Below are 18,403 nucleotides of genomic sequence, written 5' to 3'. Positions count from 1 at the left end.
TCCCAGATGCCAGACTCTCCAGCACCCCCAGCACATGCCATATCCCCAACTGGCACTCGCAGCCAAACTCCCCCTGCATTCCCTGGGATAACACCAGTCCCAAGTCCCTGCTTTCCTGGTACCCAGCTCCAAAAGGGGCCACAAGGCCAATGCTTCATAGGATCACGCTAACAGAGACGGAACACACAGGATGTTCTAGCGCCATCTGGTGAATTCCCACCATAACTTGCATCAAGTCACAGATGCCCCTAAAACGTGTCAGTGCAGAGTGCCCCCTAGCTTCCAGGCTTCGTCGCCCACCAAGGATTGCGGGGCAAAGCTGTCCTCAAAACTACCCCTCCCTTGTCCTCTTTGTCTCTGCCTGAACTCCTGGTGAGCGTATCAGTGTCTGCCTCGCCCGGCCACGTCCGACCTTGCCCAGGAGGCTGAGCTATCGACCAGCCATCTCAAGTATCTGCTTGGCCCATGGAAGGGGAGCATTCGGGCACATGCAGCATGGCTAAATGGGAAGCAGTTTGTGAGCGGTGAACAGGGAGGCAAAGGCATTTAAAAAACTATTCCAGATGGCAAGGAGCAGGTTCATAGCCAGGACAGAGACATGTAGGGCCCTGGGAACAAAAAAGAAACCTCCACGCATGAGTAAATCCAAACCAAAGTCAAGCAGCTTGCCTCAGTGGCAATGGCTCTGGGTGCTGAGACCCCATGTCTCTGCTCACTGTCCCCACAACACCCGCCGCGCCCAGAATTTGCCTGGCTTTGAGAGGCAAAGATTTCACTGTTTAAAAACAAGAACAACAAAAATGTTTCTAGCCTTTCTGGTTGGAAAGGAATCAATGCAGCGACACCTGCCAGAGCCTGCAAAGAGAACAGCAGCACTGAGAGGCGTGAGCGATCCCATTCAGCGCAATAGGTGGTTAACTCTGAAACTTAATGATGTCTGCTGAAATGGCAGCATGGTTAACAATTTAATTGCTGGTAGATTTAGTAGCAGCATTTAGCGAATGTGGTAATCCCACAATTCCAAACTGCCCCACCCCAGTCTCCCTATGCCAAACTCCGCAGCTGCCCCCTCCTTGGATCCCAAGACCTCTGGCCTCCCTATCCCAACAACATCTGTGATGCAGTTACATACAGTCAGTTCATGGGGAGAAGGGTGAAATTAACAGACACATAAATCCCGAAGGGACTGTGCGGAGCCTGTTGTTCAGGGCAGGGGCGGGGCGTGTTGCCTGGGGTCTGGGAGGGTAGGGACTGCTGCACTGAGTGTGACATTTATGTCCCTACAATTCTGAATCTCCTGTCTTTCCCAGAGAAGCCAGGAATCTGTGGTAGGATTTCGGACCCAGGAACCGCCCAGTACATGGAGCCTTGGCTGCATCCCATAGCCTGACCAAGAAGTTGATTGTGGTTGTTTGCAGGGATAGAATCTCAGGACCTTCTTCTTTAAAAGCACACACCTGGGCACCCGAGCTAAAGGAAACTCTCCATTCACTGTTATTAATATAGGGACTATGACACACAGCTGAGCTGCTCTGATTCCAGCCAGCAGAGGGCAGTGGGGTGCAGAGACACACACACACTCTGATTTTCTCCAGGACTGAGTCCCAGTTTCCCAGTCCCCCTGTGGGTGGGGCCATCTTAGCGCACCCCAGAGCTGGATGCCCATGAGACCCAGAGGCTGCTGCAAAGACAGAGCTTCCATATGCTGAAATATCCAACTGTCCCCGACTGAGCAAATGAGAAAGTGCCTCTCATCCACCCCACTGACTGTGTTTGGACACAGCCTAGCCTGTTACTGCTGATTGTATCTGCTCTGGCATAAGAACACGCTGAAGGAGCCCAGCCCCTGCGCTGCAGCCATAGGAGGAAGCCTGACTCCAGTGGGAGCCTGAGGGGCTGAGACGCCGTATCCCCAATGGACGGCCTATAGAAAGGTGGGAGGAGGGAGATGTTTCCCCATGGCACTCCTATAGAGAGATGACAGGAGATAGCCCTGTAGGCACTACCTCCACAGAGAGACGGGCAGGGGATGGCTTCCAGTCCCCGCCAGCCTGGTGGGATGGGGCCCAGGAATCCCTGAGGAAAGGCTCTGGGTATCTTCTGATACCAGTTGGTCCCTCTGAACTTCTGCCTTTGGAAATCGTAAGTGTTGTGATTTTCAGGCCATAGGCTCCCCACTTCTACAGGGCCCCCTACAAGATGCTCCTTGCCAGCCACCCCTGGGACATCAACAGCCCTGCTCGTATAGGGCCCTGGACCCAACACCCAGCCACCACTGCGGCATTAACAGCCCTGCTCCTATAGAGCCCCGGACCCAGCGCTCCCTGCCTGCTACCTCTGGGGCATCAACACTGGGGCATTCCACAGGGATGCCTCCCTGCCAGCTGACACCAGGCAGCTGATAAAGAGAAATAACATTTCAGTCATCGAACTCGCTCCAGTCAGACAGCTGACAATCGCTCCCTGCCTTCACTTCTCCTGCATCCCTCCCCCACCTCTCCAACCCATTTACTGTTAGTTCAGGTCATGATTTCTGCCTGTTACACATGGAGCATTTTAATTGCAGCAAGCAGTTTGCCTGCCACGTGGGGAGCCTGCGGGCCCAGCTGGCACGAGTCACAGCACCAAGGGAGTGGCATGAGACATATGAAGGGCCAACCTGAGCCAGGGCCCCTGGCTGCCAGAATTTAGAACTAGATGCTCATCTTAGCAGCTAGTACATCTGTCTTAGCAGACCCCACACTCTGGGGCAGACAGTCCCTCCTCCGCACCAGACCTGATGGAATGAGGCCTCAGTCCCCAATGAGGGAGCTACAGCAAAGGCACATGGGCTCCGATAGAGGTAGGGGAAAGAGCAAAACTGCTGTAACAGTCCGCTCTGCTGCAGGGAGCCATTTATGGGGCCACAACTGCACTGAGGACCAGGTCTCCTCGTGGTGCATGAGCTCCTTAATGGTGGAAATTAAGCAAAGAGCAAGTCTTGGGGGGAGGGATAGCTCAGTGGTTTGAGCATTGGCCTGCTAAACCCAGGGTTGTGAGTTCAATCCTTGAGGGGGCCATTTAGGGATCTGGGGCAAAAATTGGGGATTGGCCCTGCTTTGAGCAGCAGGTTGGACTAGATGACCTCCTGAGGTCCCTTCCAACCCTGATATTCTATGATTCTATGATATTTGAGCCCCATAAACATAATTCTGCAAACACCACTCAGCCAGATCCTTGTGTCTGTTCAGGTTCCCCAGGTGGCAAGGTTCCTGCCAAAGCTCAATGCCACTGCCTTGCCCCAGAATGGCATGGTCTATGCCCATGATAACAGGTGCCCAGTGCTGTTTATCAACACATGGATCCTGTCATACTGGCACAGCTGAGAGACAAACAGGCTAGCCAGGACAGGCCCAAGGACAGAGACCTGCTGGCAGGGTAGCTGCCCCTTGGCTCCCTGCTGGGTTTGTCCTTCCCCACATTACTGAAGGGGCCAAAAGCTCCTGGCAGGAGTGGGGCTTACTCACCACAGAGAAGTCCTCTGGCCCACACTCAGCCCCTTGGTAGCTGCAGCTCAGCAGCATGTCCTCCAGCTGATGGCAGGTGCGGTTGTAGAAGTTGTACATGTTCAGGGGCTGCTCAAAGGCCTCAGGGCTGAGCTGGGCCAGGGGGAAGCCCAGCTCCACCATGCTCTCATACGCCACCAGGGGCTTCACCAGGGGCGCAATGTAGAGCCAGTCCTCCTGGCTGAGCTGCGAAATCCGCAGGAGGTTGATATTGCAGAAGGTGATGGCTGGAAAGGTCATCTTGGGGCTATTCTGCTCATCCAGCTGCGTGACATGGTGGTACTCCAGGTAGTAGATGATGCGGTCAGCCACTTGGTAGAGGAACATGGAGAGGGAGAGCAGGAAGGCCAGTGCCCAGAACATCTGCCGTGCCCTGAAGCCGTCCTCCATGAAGATGTGGCTGGCTCCATGCAGCGTGCAGCTGCTGGCAAAAGCCACAATGTCAGTGGCCGTCCTCTCCTCCTCCTCTTCATCCTCCTCCTGACCATAAAGGATCTCGTCCACGCTGTCATCTCCTCGCCCCATAGCCCCGCTGTCTCCATGCCTCTCTTCGCTGGAGGAGAAGGAGATGGTGCAGAATATCTGGATGGGCATCCTGCAGGAGGGGGGGTCCTGCCCCTCCCCACCCCTCCTTGTTCCGTTGCTGGCCAGGGGGTCCTCAAAGGCTTTGGTCTAACCCTCTTGAGGGACAAAGGAAGAAAGATATGAGAGCAGGAGAGAGAGATAGGGAGGACAGAGGGAAAGGAAAGTTGAATGAAAAAGCAGGGAGGAGAGGGGGAGAGAGAGAGGAAATTAGAGTGACCAGATGGAGACAGGGGGTGGCAAAGGGAGAAGTGGAGACACAGAGAGAAAAAGGGAAGAGAGAAGAGCCTGGAGGAGAGAAAGGGACAAATGAGATATTGTCGGAGAAGCGAGAGAGAAGGGGATGGGAGGAAGATGAGTGAGCGGGAGTTCTGCAGGGCTCCCACCCAGCCCCGAGAGGAAACTGGTCCGGATTGTGGCTGGCAGGGCAAAGAAGAAAAGTGTTGCTGGCTCCAAAAGCTTCGCTGCTCAATTTGCTAACAAGTTGGGAGCTCCCGATCCCCTGAGCTCTGAGCCGAGTTGCAGCACTCCTGTGTGGCTGCCAGCTCCGGACGATTGCATGCGGGTGTGTGAGCACGGAGTCCTACAGCCCAGTGCTGCAATCAGCCCGGCCAGCAGAGACTGGGCCTGCTGAATAATTGATCAGCGTTCCTTGTCCTCGAGCCGGTGGAAGAGGTGATGAGGGCCGGGGGGAGGGACACAGTCCAGCCTGGCAGCCCCTGAGAGTCCGATGCATCCAGGCCCCATCTTCCCAGTGGCAGGTTGTTTCCCGAACCCACCATGTCTCAGCCTGTTCTAACACCTCACAACTGTTTATCAAAAAGCGTCCAGAGCCAGAGAGAATACGGGACCCACCGAGCCCAGAACACAATGTCTGGAGTTCACACTACAGAGAATACGGGACCCAGAGAGCCCAAACCACAGTGTGTGGGATTCATACCACAGAGAATCCTCTGGCCATAAACCAATCAAGTTGGTGCCTTGTGCTGGGAAGCTGGATTTCTGCTGCCCTTGCAGGACACAAAGCATCTCAACCATGCCCTGGACCTTCCCTGTACACAGGGGCTTCCCAAATCTGCTACAGTCTCAGGGTATGGGGCACACCCCACCCAAAAGCAGGAAGAAAGTGATGCTAGGTGAGCAGAGGGGGCAGCTGCCATGAGTCTTGGAGGGCAATTTTAAGGTGGATCCTAAAATGAATGGGGAAGAAAGTGCAGGGACCGAGGTGCTTGTGCTGTAAGGGGGTGGCAGCAGGACCTGGAGAGCCGGCACCAGGGAAGCTGCAATAGCCCAGCTGAGAAAGAAGCTCCTTTTATTCTGATCTGCAGCCTACCTCATGGCAGTGCCTCCTCCCATGCAGAGCCTTGCCTGTGGTTTGCCTTCCCTGCACTCAGACCATTAGAAGAGGAGTCTGATGTGGCCACAGAGTAATTTCCAGCCTGTTTCTTGCACCGCAGTCGCGGCTGCCTAACCCAAGAGGGATGGGAAATGTCTAAACAGGCAGCAACTTGCAGGCCTGAGAGAGCAGGCCGGGAAACTGGCCGTTTGGGTGATGTTAACTCAGCATGAAGTGGACACAGCTCATCCCTCTGGCTTCACTGCTCATGGGCTGCCTCCCCTCCTTAGCATCTGGGTAAGAGGGTCAAGTCCTCAGCATACCCACTCAACACACCCACTGGGAGGCCTGCACCCAGAAACCCAGTCCTGCTTTCTACTCCAGCCCCATGGCAAGGGGGAGAATGGTGATGAAAGCCTTGGGTCTGGTATAACCTGAACACACATCTGGTCAGTGCTGCCATTCTCTGAGCTCGGCCAAAGAGAGGGCTCATCTACAAACAGGGATTCAGCCAAGGGGAGTGTGGGGGCTGCACCCTCAAGCACTGTCTATGAAAAGAGAGATCTCCTTCTGTGCCTCACTTTCCCCAACTGTGACACTTAGAACATTAAGGCAGGAGTCGGGGGAGCTGAGCTCTAGCTCAGCTCTTCCATGGACTAGCCTAGGGCCAGATTCTCAAGAGAGCGTGGCATTCAGCATCTCCCCTGTTCTCAGTGGTGGGTATGGGGATTCCCCATTATTCCCAGTGATGCATGTGGAGGGGATCCCCCCTTGTCCCCAGTTTACCCTGAGCAGCTTGCACCATTGCTGGAGCCAGTTCAGCAGCCACTGCTCATGGGGAGGCCCTACCTGGGGATGACCGAACCAGGCGCTGGCAGTGCTAGAGGTGGGTCAGCAGGGGGGAGATAGAGGGGATCCAGAATGGCTTGGCATGGTCCTCAGAGTGCAGCCTGGGGAGACCTCTGGCTCTGAAGTCCCACCCCTTCTCTTTTCTGCTACAGCAATCTCCTGAGACATCCACTATACACTTGACAACCTGCCTCATTGAGGGGGAAGAAAAGAAACAAATGGGAAACTCTTGCAATTAATTCCACCATGACTGCATTTTCTCTGAGTAGCTCTGAGCCAGGTTCCAGTTTGCCCCACTCATAAGGACAGGATTCCTGCCCTCAAAGCATAGCTGCCAAGGCCAAGGGGCAGAGATGGGAAAGGAGGTACTAGTAACCCATTTCCTTTCCTTACCAGCCTGGGATTGTGACCTGGGGGGTGAGGTGGGGTGGGGGGCACATGTTGGGGGGGAGAAAGAATGGCTCAGTGGTCACAGCCCTAGCCTAGAACTCAGAAAACCCAAGTTCAATTCCTAACTCTGCCACAGATTCTCTGTGCCCCACTCCCCGAGCTGTACCATAGCCATGCCCTGCCTCCCCAGGGAGCATGAGAATAGATCTGTTACAGGCGGTGCAGCACTTGGACACCACAGTAATTGGGGCTCAGTACCCACCAGAGATAAGGGCTTTACCATGCCAAAGGTAGGTGTCCTCTCAGGGTGGAACATGTTCTTTATCTAGCAGCCATGCCTTGCCCAAAGCACTGGGCTCATCACACTGAGACACTGATGCCATAGCAGGACAGAACCTTAAAGGCCTGTTGGAGGAGAGGTGCTGCAGAGGATGGAACAATCCAACACCTGCAAACAGGGCAGGGGTAAAGATTTAATGCCTTTTCTTGTAAATAATTGAAAGGAGGACTCCCTTAAGAGGGCTGGAAGAGCCAAAGCTGTAATGAAAGCACTCCATCATCAGTGGGAGCCATTAACCAGACTTTCTACTCAGCTTAAACAACTCACAGCGATTTACTGCTTGCTTGGGCAGCACTGGATTTACTGCCCACACACCCCTTGTGCGCACTGAGTGGAGGGGAGGGAGGGAGTGGGGGAGAGAGAACAGGTTCACCTGGTCCTGCAGGGAACCTGGCCCACGCAGTTCCCAGTCCTATGCCTTTCAAGCACTGGGCATGATCCCAGCCCAATGTGCCAAATTCTCCTCTGGCATATGCCACCCCCACCCCACTGATTCCACTGGGCACTGCACAGGGGTGAGTGACCTTCTTCTGCTAGCCCCAACAGGCCCAGCTCACCCCTAGGGTAACTTCACTGATGACTTTGCCCCAGTGAGCCATGTCCCCCAGACTCTGCATATAGCTTCCACTATCTACTAAAAGCGGCTTTCAGCCCAGGCCTTGCTGCAGCTGGGGCCAGAGGCAGGTTTCATGGCCCTCCCCCCACACTCCTTGCTTTATTCTTTGACCCTTCTCCATCCCCTTGCCCTCCCTTTGCTCACTTAGCACGTAGGCTCAGGTTACCCCAGACAAGAGGAGTGCTGACACCCAAGCCCAGCAGGAAGGCAAGTGCTTGCAGCACTAAGGTGACCCTTGAAACCTTAGCCAGGCTTTATGGCAGAAATATTCTGAAGGCAGGTTCCAGCAATTAAAAAGCTCTTAGCACTAACGAGCCAGGCAGGGCAGCAGGGCAGGACCTGTGCCCCCTTGCCTAATTAGTGTCCCCATCCCAGGTGGGGTGGGAGCAATGTCAGCTCCTGCATTAACCTTGGCACAATTTGTCAGCTGGGAGATGACACTTCAAGGCGTCTGTCTCTTGGATGAATCCTGACAAAGCTAGGTCCAGAGCATGTCCATTGCAGCTCCTCATTGGATGTATCTATACTGAGTTTAAATGCCCTTGGCTGGCCTGCGCCAGCTGACTCAGGCTCATGGGGCTACAAAGGTGTAATACAGGCATTCGGACTGGGCTGGAGCCCGGGCTCTGGGACCCAAGCCAGAACATCCACATGGCAATAGTAGAGTCCAGCAGCCCACATCAGCTGACATGGGCCAGCTGTGCATTTTACTGAAGTGTAAAAAGAGTACTTGTGGCACCTTAGAGACTAACAAATTTATTTGAGCATAAGCTTTCGTGAGCTACAGCTCACTTCATCGGATACATTCAGTGGACAATACAGTGGGGAGATTTATATACATAGAGAACATGAAACAATGGGTGTTGCCATACACACATGGGGAAATAGTTTTACTTTGAGTAATGACCCATCCACTCCCAGTCTCTATTCAAGCCTAAGTTAATTGTATCCAGTTTGCAAATTAATTCCAATTCAGCAGTCTCTTGCTGGAGTCTGTTTTTGAAGTTTTTTTGTTGAAGAATAGCAACTTTTAGGTCTGTAATCGAGTGACCAGAGAGATTCAAGTGTTCTCCCACTGGTTTTTGAACGTTATAATTCTTGACGTCTGATTTGTGTCCATTTATTCTTTTACGTAGAGACTGTCCAGTTTGACCAATGTACATGGCAGAGGGGCATTGCTGGCACATGATGGCATATATCACGTTGGTAGATGTGCAGGTGAACGAGCCTCTGATAGTGTGGCCGATGTGATTAGGCCCTATGATGGTGTCCCCTGAATAGATATGTGGGCACAGTTGGCAACGGGCTTTGTTGCAAGGATAGGTTCCTGGGTTAGTGGTTCTGTTGTGTGGTATGTGGTTGCTGGTGAGTATTTGCTTCAGGTTGGGGGGCTGTCTGTAGGCAAGAACTGGCCAGTCTCCCAAGATCTGTGAGAGTGATGGGTTGTCCTTCAGGATAGATTGTAGATCCTTGATGATGCGTTGGAGAGGTTTTAGTTGGGGGCTGAAGGTGATGGCTAGTGGCGTTCTGTTATTTTCTTTGTTGGGCCTGTCCTGTAGTAGGTGACTTCTGGGTACTCTTCTGGCTCTGTTAATCTGTTTCTTCACTTCAGCAGGTGGGTACTGTAGTTGTAAGAATGCTTGATAGAGTTCTTGTAGGTGTTGAGAGGTTGGAGCAAATGAGGTTGTATCGTACAGCTTGGCTGTAGACAATGGATCGTGTGGTGTGGTCTGGATGAAAGCTGGAGGCATGTAGGTAGGAATAGCGGTCAGCGGGTTTCCCGTATAGGGTGGTGTTTATGTGACCATTGCTTATTAGCACTGTAGTGTCCAGGAAGTGGATCTCTTGTGTGGACTGGTCCAGGCTGAGGTTGATGGTGGGATGGAAATTGTTGAAATCATGGTGGAATTCCTCAAGGGCTTCTTTTCCATGGGTCCAGATGATGAAGATGTCATCAATGTAGCACAAGTAGAGTAGGGGTGTTAGGGGACGAGAGCTGAGGAAGCGTTGTTCTAAGTCAGCCATAAAAATGTTGGCATACTGTGGGGCCATGCGGGTACCCATGACAGTGCTGCTGATTTGAAGGTATACATTGTCCCCAAACATGAAATAGTTATGGGTGAGGACAAAGTCAAAGTTCAGCCACCAGGTTTGCCGTGAGATTATCGGGGATACTGTTCCTGACAGCTTGTAGTCCATCTTTGTGTGGAATGTTGATGTAGAGGGCTTCTACATACTTTGTGAGGCCTGGCTCTGTGGGGTACTGAGCACCCTTGACTCCCATGCAGAAGGCAAAGGAAGGCTCTGGCTGCCACGCAGGATTGGGCCCTCAGTGAGGGGCTCTGTCTTGAACTAACCACTCTTTCAGCTATGTGTCTGCTAGGAACTAAATGATGCCAGGCTGCCACCCACATCCACACACTGGGCTGCAGCCCAGATCTAAGGACCCATGAATCCTTGTCTTGAATCACACGCCCCAGACCAGTTCTCTGAGAATACCATTATCTACTATGTGCTGCGCTGCACTATTTCTGTCTGCATGTTCTGGGCACGTGCACAACGTGGTGCAGCAGATATTTCCTGGGGCCTGGGTAGCAAGAGTCGCATGGCCTGCAGGGGAGGGTGTTGCTGCAAACCCTAGTCTGTGTTCCATGAGCCTTGGGCTGCATGTGCGACTGAGTTCCTAATTTAAGCTGCAGAAGGCTGGATCTCTGAACTCCTTCCAGCTCTTCCCTTATCAGGAGTTATTTTTACCCTTTTTCAGGTAAGGTATTTTTTGTAAGTGGGAGGGGAGGCATGTGGGAGGTGTTAAAAATAGACATGGAAGCAGAACCAGTGCAGACCTTGGGTGCCGCCCCAGCCAAGTGCCTGAGTCTGCGCTTCTGGAGCCACTTCCATTCCAGGCGCAGATCACTGAGCCAGTGCCCTGTGGGAGGGGGCGGAGGAGGCAAAGCATGGGAATCACTGAGCCAGCCCCCTGCCAGTCACTTGGGGTCAGGAAAGACGCAGGACAGCTCCGTACAAGGGCAGCTGCTGCCTTAGGAATGCACAGAGCGGATGCTGGTTCTGATTGGCTCCAGGAGCTGATGGGACAGGAGAGAAGCAGCAAAGTGTGGGAACCAGAGGAGGCTTTTGTACCTCAACTTCAGCTTGAAAAGGCTGAATCCCTGCCTTTATCAACAGACTTCTCAGAGCCTTGGGTGAGTCCTGGGGGGATGAGAAGCCTGGGGGCTTTCTTAGAGGCCCCAGGTGGATGGGAGAAGCCTGGGACCAAGAGTCCGCAGGGAGGGCGGCAGATGGAAGGGGCCTGGAGTCCCCTGGGTGGGTGGGAGGAACCTGGGGGCCTGGAGTCCCCAGGATGGAAGGAAGCCTGGATCCAGGGCTGAAGTAGCCTCAGGTGAAGAGCTCCAATGACCTGCACACACTTCCAGTTGCTTGTCACTGAGCAGCCAGCAAGGAACTGGATCGAGCTCATGATTCAGCCACCAGGGAATCTCCATGGCATCTCCTCAACCCAGCCACTATCTGACCCAAGGAGGGAGATAGTCCAGTGGTTGCAGCACAAGTCTGGGGCTCAGGAGATCTGGGTCTAATTACTTGCTTTGCTACCAGCTTCCTGGGCAAGTACCTTAGTCTCTCTGTGCCTCAGTTCCTCCTGCATATGTGACTGAGGTGAGTAAAGAATTGCAAAGACTTCTGTTATTAGGGGACATAGAGGCCCCAAACCTAGAAAGAGAATCTTGGTCCCTTCTCCTGTCCATGTCAGGCCTGAATCTCTGCTCCGCCCCTCCTCAAGCTAGCTGGGATTTCAGTCACAATGTCTCCCTCCAGGACTTGGAGTGGCTCTGGTCATGTGGCCTGCTTTGTCTTCTTTGCCAGCACAATGAAGATCAAGAGACACTGAGAACTGTTCCTGGCCCCAGCTCTGACATCATGACCCTGTTCCTATCATGACACCAGCTGCTGGGTTCCACCCCTCCTGCGGCTGAGAGCATCAGTAACATGAGCTAATAAGATGCTTCTCTTTCCCCTTCGGGTTGGAATATGGGGAGGTAACAGCCAGCAGCTGCTCAATTCATGCCCAGCCTTGCTGGGAGACTGAAGAGGAAACAAGCCCTCAAGGAGTGAGTGGTGGGAGAGACTGGGGGGAGAGCAGGGCTCTGGAGCCACCCAGACCCAATACACTCTGCTCTGTGCAGAACAGGCCGGGCACTGGGGCACCAAACCAGCTATGTTTGCTGAGGGAAACCTCCCCAGTGCTATGGTGCTTGACCTGTTCCTTATCTGCCACACTTGTCCAGGGGCGCCCCCAGACATTTTCTCCATGGTACGCAGCTTCAATCCCTGCTGGAGCTGCTGGCCCCACTGCCTCGTCTGCTGAGTCCATGGCACACTCAGCCCCCACCTTGAAGCCTGCCCCCTCCATGTGCAATGTTATCCCCCTTCCCGAGAGGAGACACAGGCTGCTGGGAAGGGGGAGAAGCCAGGCAGGTTCCCAGGTGGGGGGTCCTGGTGCAGGACCTGGCCCCATGCCAGTAGCAAGGAGGAGCTGTGCTGGCCACCCCACTGCCCAGTATGCCCACTTAGTTTTGGCCCTGTGGCCCCTCTGATGTGATGGAGGACCACAAGCCAAACCTGAGAAGCGCTTCAACCTTTCCCCACGTGCTCAGGGAGCACACCACCACTCACTCAAGTTTGGGAAACTGAGGCACAAGGGCAGTCAGTGATTTGCCCATGGTTACACAGAGAGTCAGCAGCTGATCTGGAACGAGGACCCAAGAGTGCTGGCTCCCAGGCCCCTGTTTTAATCATTAGACCCCACTGTCCTCCCAAGGTTGGGAAGAGAACAGAGGAGTCCTGGCTCCCAGACTTTTGCTTCCCCACTAGACCCATTGCCTTCCCCATTAGGCACCTCCATGATGTGCTCTGAGCTATCTCTGCGATTGTGATGAGCTGCTCCATGCTCAGGGGATGTGCTACCTGCCTTCCCCCACTCTGCCTCCTGAGGTTGGGCCTCTGGAGCTCTTACACCCACTGCTGTAAAAGGGCGTGGACATGCTCCGGGTCCGTGAGCTGTAGGGCAGATCCCCCTCACCCTGTTACTACAAAGGGTGACTAATAGAAGGCTCTTCCTCTTGCTCTGTCCTGCAGCTCAGGGCGAGACCGTGGTCTCATGCATCAAGATGTACAGGGTTCTGGCTAGAAGCCACAAAGGGCTAGTGGATGAGGCCTTCCTCCGCTGCCACTCCCCTAGAACTCTGATCCCAGCCACCTCCTTCCTGGAGTCTGAGAGACAGGGGTCCGCAGGGCTGGTGGGAAGTGCAGAGAAAGCAGGCAGAGCTGACAGCCGCAATGGCACATTTCACAGCCTCTCATGCTTTAATTGCCGGAGAGATCGAAGCCTGGATGGAGATATCACAGTGATAAACCAATCCTCAAGAAGGCGGGTAGAAAACAACACGGCGAGCGCCACCGTACCCCAATCCTTCAAGCAGCAATCACATACCAGAGAATCACCTTTCAGAGCCAGACCAATTCATTTAATAACCAGTATCAAATACTCCCCTCCTCCCTTTGGTAGCATCACCAAGATCCAGTGACTAGAGCAAGGGACTGGAAGCCAGCACTCCTGGGTTCTCTCTGAAGCTCAGGAAGGAAGAGATGTCTAGTGGTTGGAGATGGGGACTGGGAGCCATGTCCAGTGGTTAATGCACTTCCTGGCCTTTTGAGAGCTGCTGATTAATAATATTCACCTTCTTCCTGACATGGCAGCTTTAGCGAGGATGAGGGAAGGGGAAAACAGAGGCTCCCTGGATTCTCCTTCAGGTGGGGGCTGATGGGAGAAGCGTTGTTTCCTGCCCAGAATAAGCAGTAATGGGGTATGAGGGTCTGAGTTTGCTCCCAGTGTAATCGGTTGTGTGGAGCAGCTCGTCTCTCTCATCCCCCCCAGGAGCTGGAATCGATCAGGATTCAAGTGAACAGCTGTCCAGAGTAATCAGGAGTGGAATCCAGGGAATGAATATCTCATGGGGCAGCATGATGACACCAGGAGTCCATGGAGTCCTGCCTTCTCAGGGGGTCTCTGCCACACCACCCTGGGCTCTAGCAGAGAACAGCGTGGAGTGTGCATTAGAAGGACAGCCTTAGGGTGCAGGGAAGGGGAAGAGGCACAGTTCAGAACACACCAGGCTCCACTAATCCCTAGACTGAGACAGCTCCCCCATCCTGAGACCTCCTGATCTGACCCTAACCCCAGGTGCTGGGGAGACACTGGTTATATTCCAGCACTGGCAATTACGTTTGCCCTGCGTAGACTCCCCAACATCAGTGCTAGGCAGATCTGAGATTCTCTTTCATGTCTCATCCTAACACTGCTGTGAGGCTGCGAAACAGCCAATGTGCTCCAAACCAGAGTGCAACAGTTGCAACAGTATGCAACAGTTCCTGACTGTATGTACATACATGTACAGTCTGTATATATTACACACACACACACACACACACACACACAGACTGTTCAAGATGAGATAGATAGATACTCCTTTAGGGTGAAAGGTCCTACAATGTAATTTATTGTTGTTATGATTCATTATTTGCTTAAGACCTGCCAAACTCAGAGCCAGGTGCCCGATATGTCACACAGAGCCCAATACCCAACATGCCATGTCACACAGAGCCCAGTACCACACGTGACACATGGCATGGAGTCCAGTACCACACATGACACTTTTGCCCCCACTGCTTCCCTTGGAAGGTTGTTCCAGAACTTCACTCCTCTGATGGTTAGAAACCTTCGTCTAATTTCTAGTCTAAATTTCCTGGTGGCCAGTTTATATCCATTTGTTCTTGTGTCCACATTGGTACTGAGCTTAAATAATTCCTCTCCCTCTCCGGTATTTATCCCTCTGATATATTTATAGAGAGCAATCATATCTCCCCTCAACCTTCTTTTAGTTAGGCTAAACAAGCCCAGCTCCTTGAGTCTCCTTTCATAAGACAAGTTTTCCATTCCTTGGATCATCCTAGTAGCCCTTCTCTGTACCTGTTCCAGTTTGAATTCATCCTTCTTAAAAATGGGAGACCAGAACTGCACACAGTATTCCAGGTGAGCTCTCACCAGCGCCTTGTATAACGGTACTAAAACCTCCTTATCCCTACTGGATTAAATTTCATCCTATTACTATTACTCCAGTTTACAAGGTCATCCAGATCCTCCTGTAGGATATCCCTGTCCTTCTCTAAATTGGCAATACCTCCCAGCTTTGTATCATCCGCAAACTTTATTAGCACACTCCCACTTTTTGTGCCAAGGTCAGTAATAAAAAGATTAAATAAGATTGGTCCCAAAACCGATCCTTGAGGAACTCCACTGGTAATCGCCCTCCAGCCTGACAGTTCACCTTTCAGTAGGACCCGTTGTAGTCTCCCCTTTAACCAATTCCTTATCCACCTTTCAATTTTCCTATTGATCCCCATCTTATCCAATTTAACTAATAATTCCCCATGTGGCACGGTATCAAATGCCTTTCTAAAATCTAGGTAAATTAGATCCACTGCATTTCCTTTGTCTAAAAAATCTGTTACTTTCTCAGAGAAGGAGATCAGGTTGGTTTGGCACGATCTACCTTTTGTAAAACCATCTTGTATTTTGTCCCATTTACCATTGACTTCAATGTCCTTAACTACCTTCTCCTTCAAAATTTTTTCCAAGATCTTGCATACTACAGATGTCAAACTAACAGTCCTATAATTACCTGGATCACTTTTTTTCCCTTTCTTAAAAATAGGAACTATGTTAGCAATTCTCCAATCATACGGTACAATCCCTGAGTTTACAGTTTCATTAAAAATTCTTGCTAATGGGCTTGCAATTTCATGTGCCAATTCCTTTAATATTCTTGGATGAACATTATCTGGGCCCCCCGATTTAGTCCCATTAAGCTGTTTGAGTTTCACTTCTACCTCAAATATGGTAAAGTCTACCTCCATATCCTCATTCCCATTTGTCATGATACCATTATCCCTAAGATCCTCTTTAGTCTTATTAAAGACTGAGGCAAAGTATTTGTTTAGATATTGGGCCATGCCTAGATTATCCTTGACCTCCACTCCATCCTCAGTGTTTAGCGGTCCCACTTCTTCTTTCTTTGTTTTCTTCTTATTTATATGACTATAGAACCTTTTACTATTGGTTTTAATTCCCTTTGCAAGGTCCAACTCTACTTGACTTTTAGCCTGTCTCACTTTATCCCTACATGTTCTGACCTCAATAAGGTAGCTTTCCTTGCTGATCCCTCCCATCTTCCACTCCCTGTATGCTTTCTGCTTTTTCTTAATCACCTCTCTGAGATGCTTGCTCATCCAGTTTGGTCTACAACTCCTGCCTATGGATTTTTTCCCCTTTCTTGGGATGCAGGCTTCCGATAGCTTCTGCAGCTTTGATTTAAAATAATCCCAGGCCTCCTCTACCTTTAGATCTATAAATTCTTCAGTCCAATCCACTTTCCTAACTAATTTCCTTAATTTTTAAAAGTCATCCCTTTTGAAATCAAAAACCCTAGTTGCAGATTTATTTTTGTTAATCCTTCCGTTCAGTTTGAACTGAATTAGCTCATGATCACTTGAGCCAAGACTATCCCCTACAACCATTTCTTCCATGAGGTTCTCACTACTCACCAAAACCAAATCTAAAATGGCATCCCCTCTAGTTGGTTCAGCAACTACTTGCTGAAGGAATCCATCAGCTATTGCATCTAGGAAAATCTGAGCCCTATTATTATTACTAGCACTCGTCCTCCAGTCTATATCTGGGAAGTTAAAGTCTCCCATGATCACACAGTTTCCATTAGTATTTACTTTATTAAAAACATTAAAAAAGGCTCTATCCATATCCAAATTAGATCCCGGTGGTCTATAGCACACCCCAAGCACTATCCCAGGGGAGGCTCTAATAGTTTTCTTCCCCAATGTAATTTTTGCCCAGACGGACTCAGTCATATCCATTTCATTGCTTCTTATTTCTTTACATTCTACCTCATCATTGATATACAATGCTACTCCACCACCTTTACCTTTATTTCGGTCTTTCCTAGACAGCACATACCCCTCAATACCTGTAGTCCAGTCATGACTCCTATTCCACCATGTTTCTGTTATCCCTAGAATATCTGGTTTCACTTCCTGCACCAGTAGCTCTAGTTCCTCCATTTTGTTACCTAGGCTCCTCGCATTAGTGTACAAACATCTTCATTTTTGCTGTTTGGCCTCACTCACATTCTGTACCCTATTAGGCAGGTCATTCTACAGCCAGTATAACCTATTAGACTGGTATCTACACTGCCCTTCCTCCTACCCACGGCTGTATCCTTTCTTACTTCGTTTTCTTTCCTCTCAATGCTAAAATCCGGCGTGGAGATTACCTGGACATCTCCCAACCATCTCCCCCAAATTCCTAGTTTAAAGCTCTCTTAATCAGTTGTGCCAGCCTCCATCCTAGAAGTCTATTTCCTTCCCTACTCAGACGAAGTCCATCCCGAGAGAACTGTCCTCTGTCCATGAATGGCTCCCAGTGGCCACACATCCCAAAGCCCTCCTTATAGCACCACTGCCTAAGCCATCTGTTGATAGTCATAATCTTGTCACACCTTTGTTGCCCTTCTCTAGGAACAGGCAGAATCCCACTAAAGATCACCTGAGCCTCGATTTCCTTAAGCGTCTTCCCCAGCCTAGCATAGTCTCCCTTAATACTTTCCAGCGAGAATCTAGCTGTATCATTTGTTCCCACATGAAGGATAATTAGGGGATTCTTTCCTGCTCCCTTTAGAATCCTTTTCAACCTCAGGTCTACATCCCGTATCTTAGCACCTGGAAGACAGCACACCCTCCTATTCTCTGGATCAGCTCTGGTTACAGGCCTATCTATACTTCTCAGTAAAGAGTCCCCAGTCACATAGACCTGCCTTTTCCTAGTGACGGTGCTATTCTCCAGTCTATCCCCTGTTCCCTCTGGCTGCAAGTTCTTTCCATTCCTATTCTCCCTTGTAATCCTCTTTAACCCATCCTGTATCCTCCTGGGGCTCATATTTGGTGTAATCTCCATTAACTCTTCCCCTTTTCCTATAGGACTAGCCGCTCTTCTCTTCTTCCTTGCCCTTCCACCTTCAGTGACTATCTGCGGAGCCCCTTCTTCATTTTCCAACTCCGCAAACCTATTCTTGAGCTCTATTTCTCCTTCACTAGCCCGTTTTTTCCTCTGCCTGGTTCTTTTAGTCACATGCTTCCACTGACCACTTTCCTCACCCAGTCTCCCCTCAGAATTCCCCAGCCCTGATTCCACCTGCAAGTCTGAGCTTTTCCCTTCAGATACCTCATGTCTTTGCTCCATAATCTGCTCAAACCCCTTCCTAAACTCTACCAGACTTTCCACCTGCATCTCCAAACCTCGCATCTTTTCCTCCATCAGCTCTATCAGACGGCATTTCATACAGACAAAACTCTTACCAGGTGCCCCCTCCAGGATCATGTACATATCACAGCTTCCACATCCAGTCATCTCCATTGTGTCTTCTGCTACATGGGACACTCCCACTGCTGCCTCTCTATCTGTCATAGCCTTGCCACCTAAATCCTGTTAATCTGGGAAAAACAAACCACTCCCAAAACACCACCTCCCACAGCAAAAAACAAACAAAAAAACCCCCCCAAAAACAAACAAGCACCACAAGACAAACTCCCCTTTCGAACTC

At 51.1% G+C, this 18,403-nt stretch overlaps 1 protein-coding gene across 2 annotated transcripts in view; it reads right to left on the bottom strand.

Annotated features, from left to right (window-relative positions):
* The window catches only part of ASIC1 (acid sensing ion channel subunit 1), a 114,312-nt gene that overhangs the window by 22,330 nt on the left and 73,579 nt on the right, over positions 1-18,403 (bottom strand). Inside the window, exon 1 of one of the 2 annotated variants that reach the window (XM_077838509.1) lies at positions 3,858-3,983. The exons of the other annotated variant lie outside the window; for it this stretch is intronic. Coding sequence (XP_077694635.1) covers positions 3,858-3,935 — 78 coding nt within the window. The 5' untranslated portion in view covers positions 3,936-3,983. Of the gene's footprint in view, positions 1-3,857; positions 3,984-18,403 lie in introns of those variants that run through there. 2 annotated transcript variants of the gene reach the window in all.

The sequence above is a fragment of the Eretmochelys imbricata genome, chromosome 20, assembly GCF_965152235.1.
Source record: "Eretmochelys imbricata isolate rEreImb1 chromosome 20, rEreImb1.hap1, whole genome shotgun sequence".
Lineage (NCBI taxonomy): Eukaryota > Metazoa > Chordata > Testudines > Cheloniidae > Eretmochelys > Eretmochelys imbricata.
This window is presented reverse-complemented; position numbering and strand designations above follow the sequence as displayed.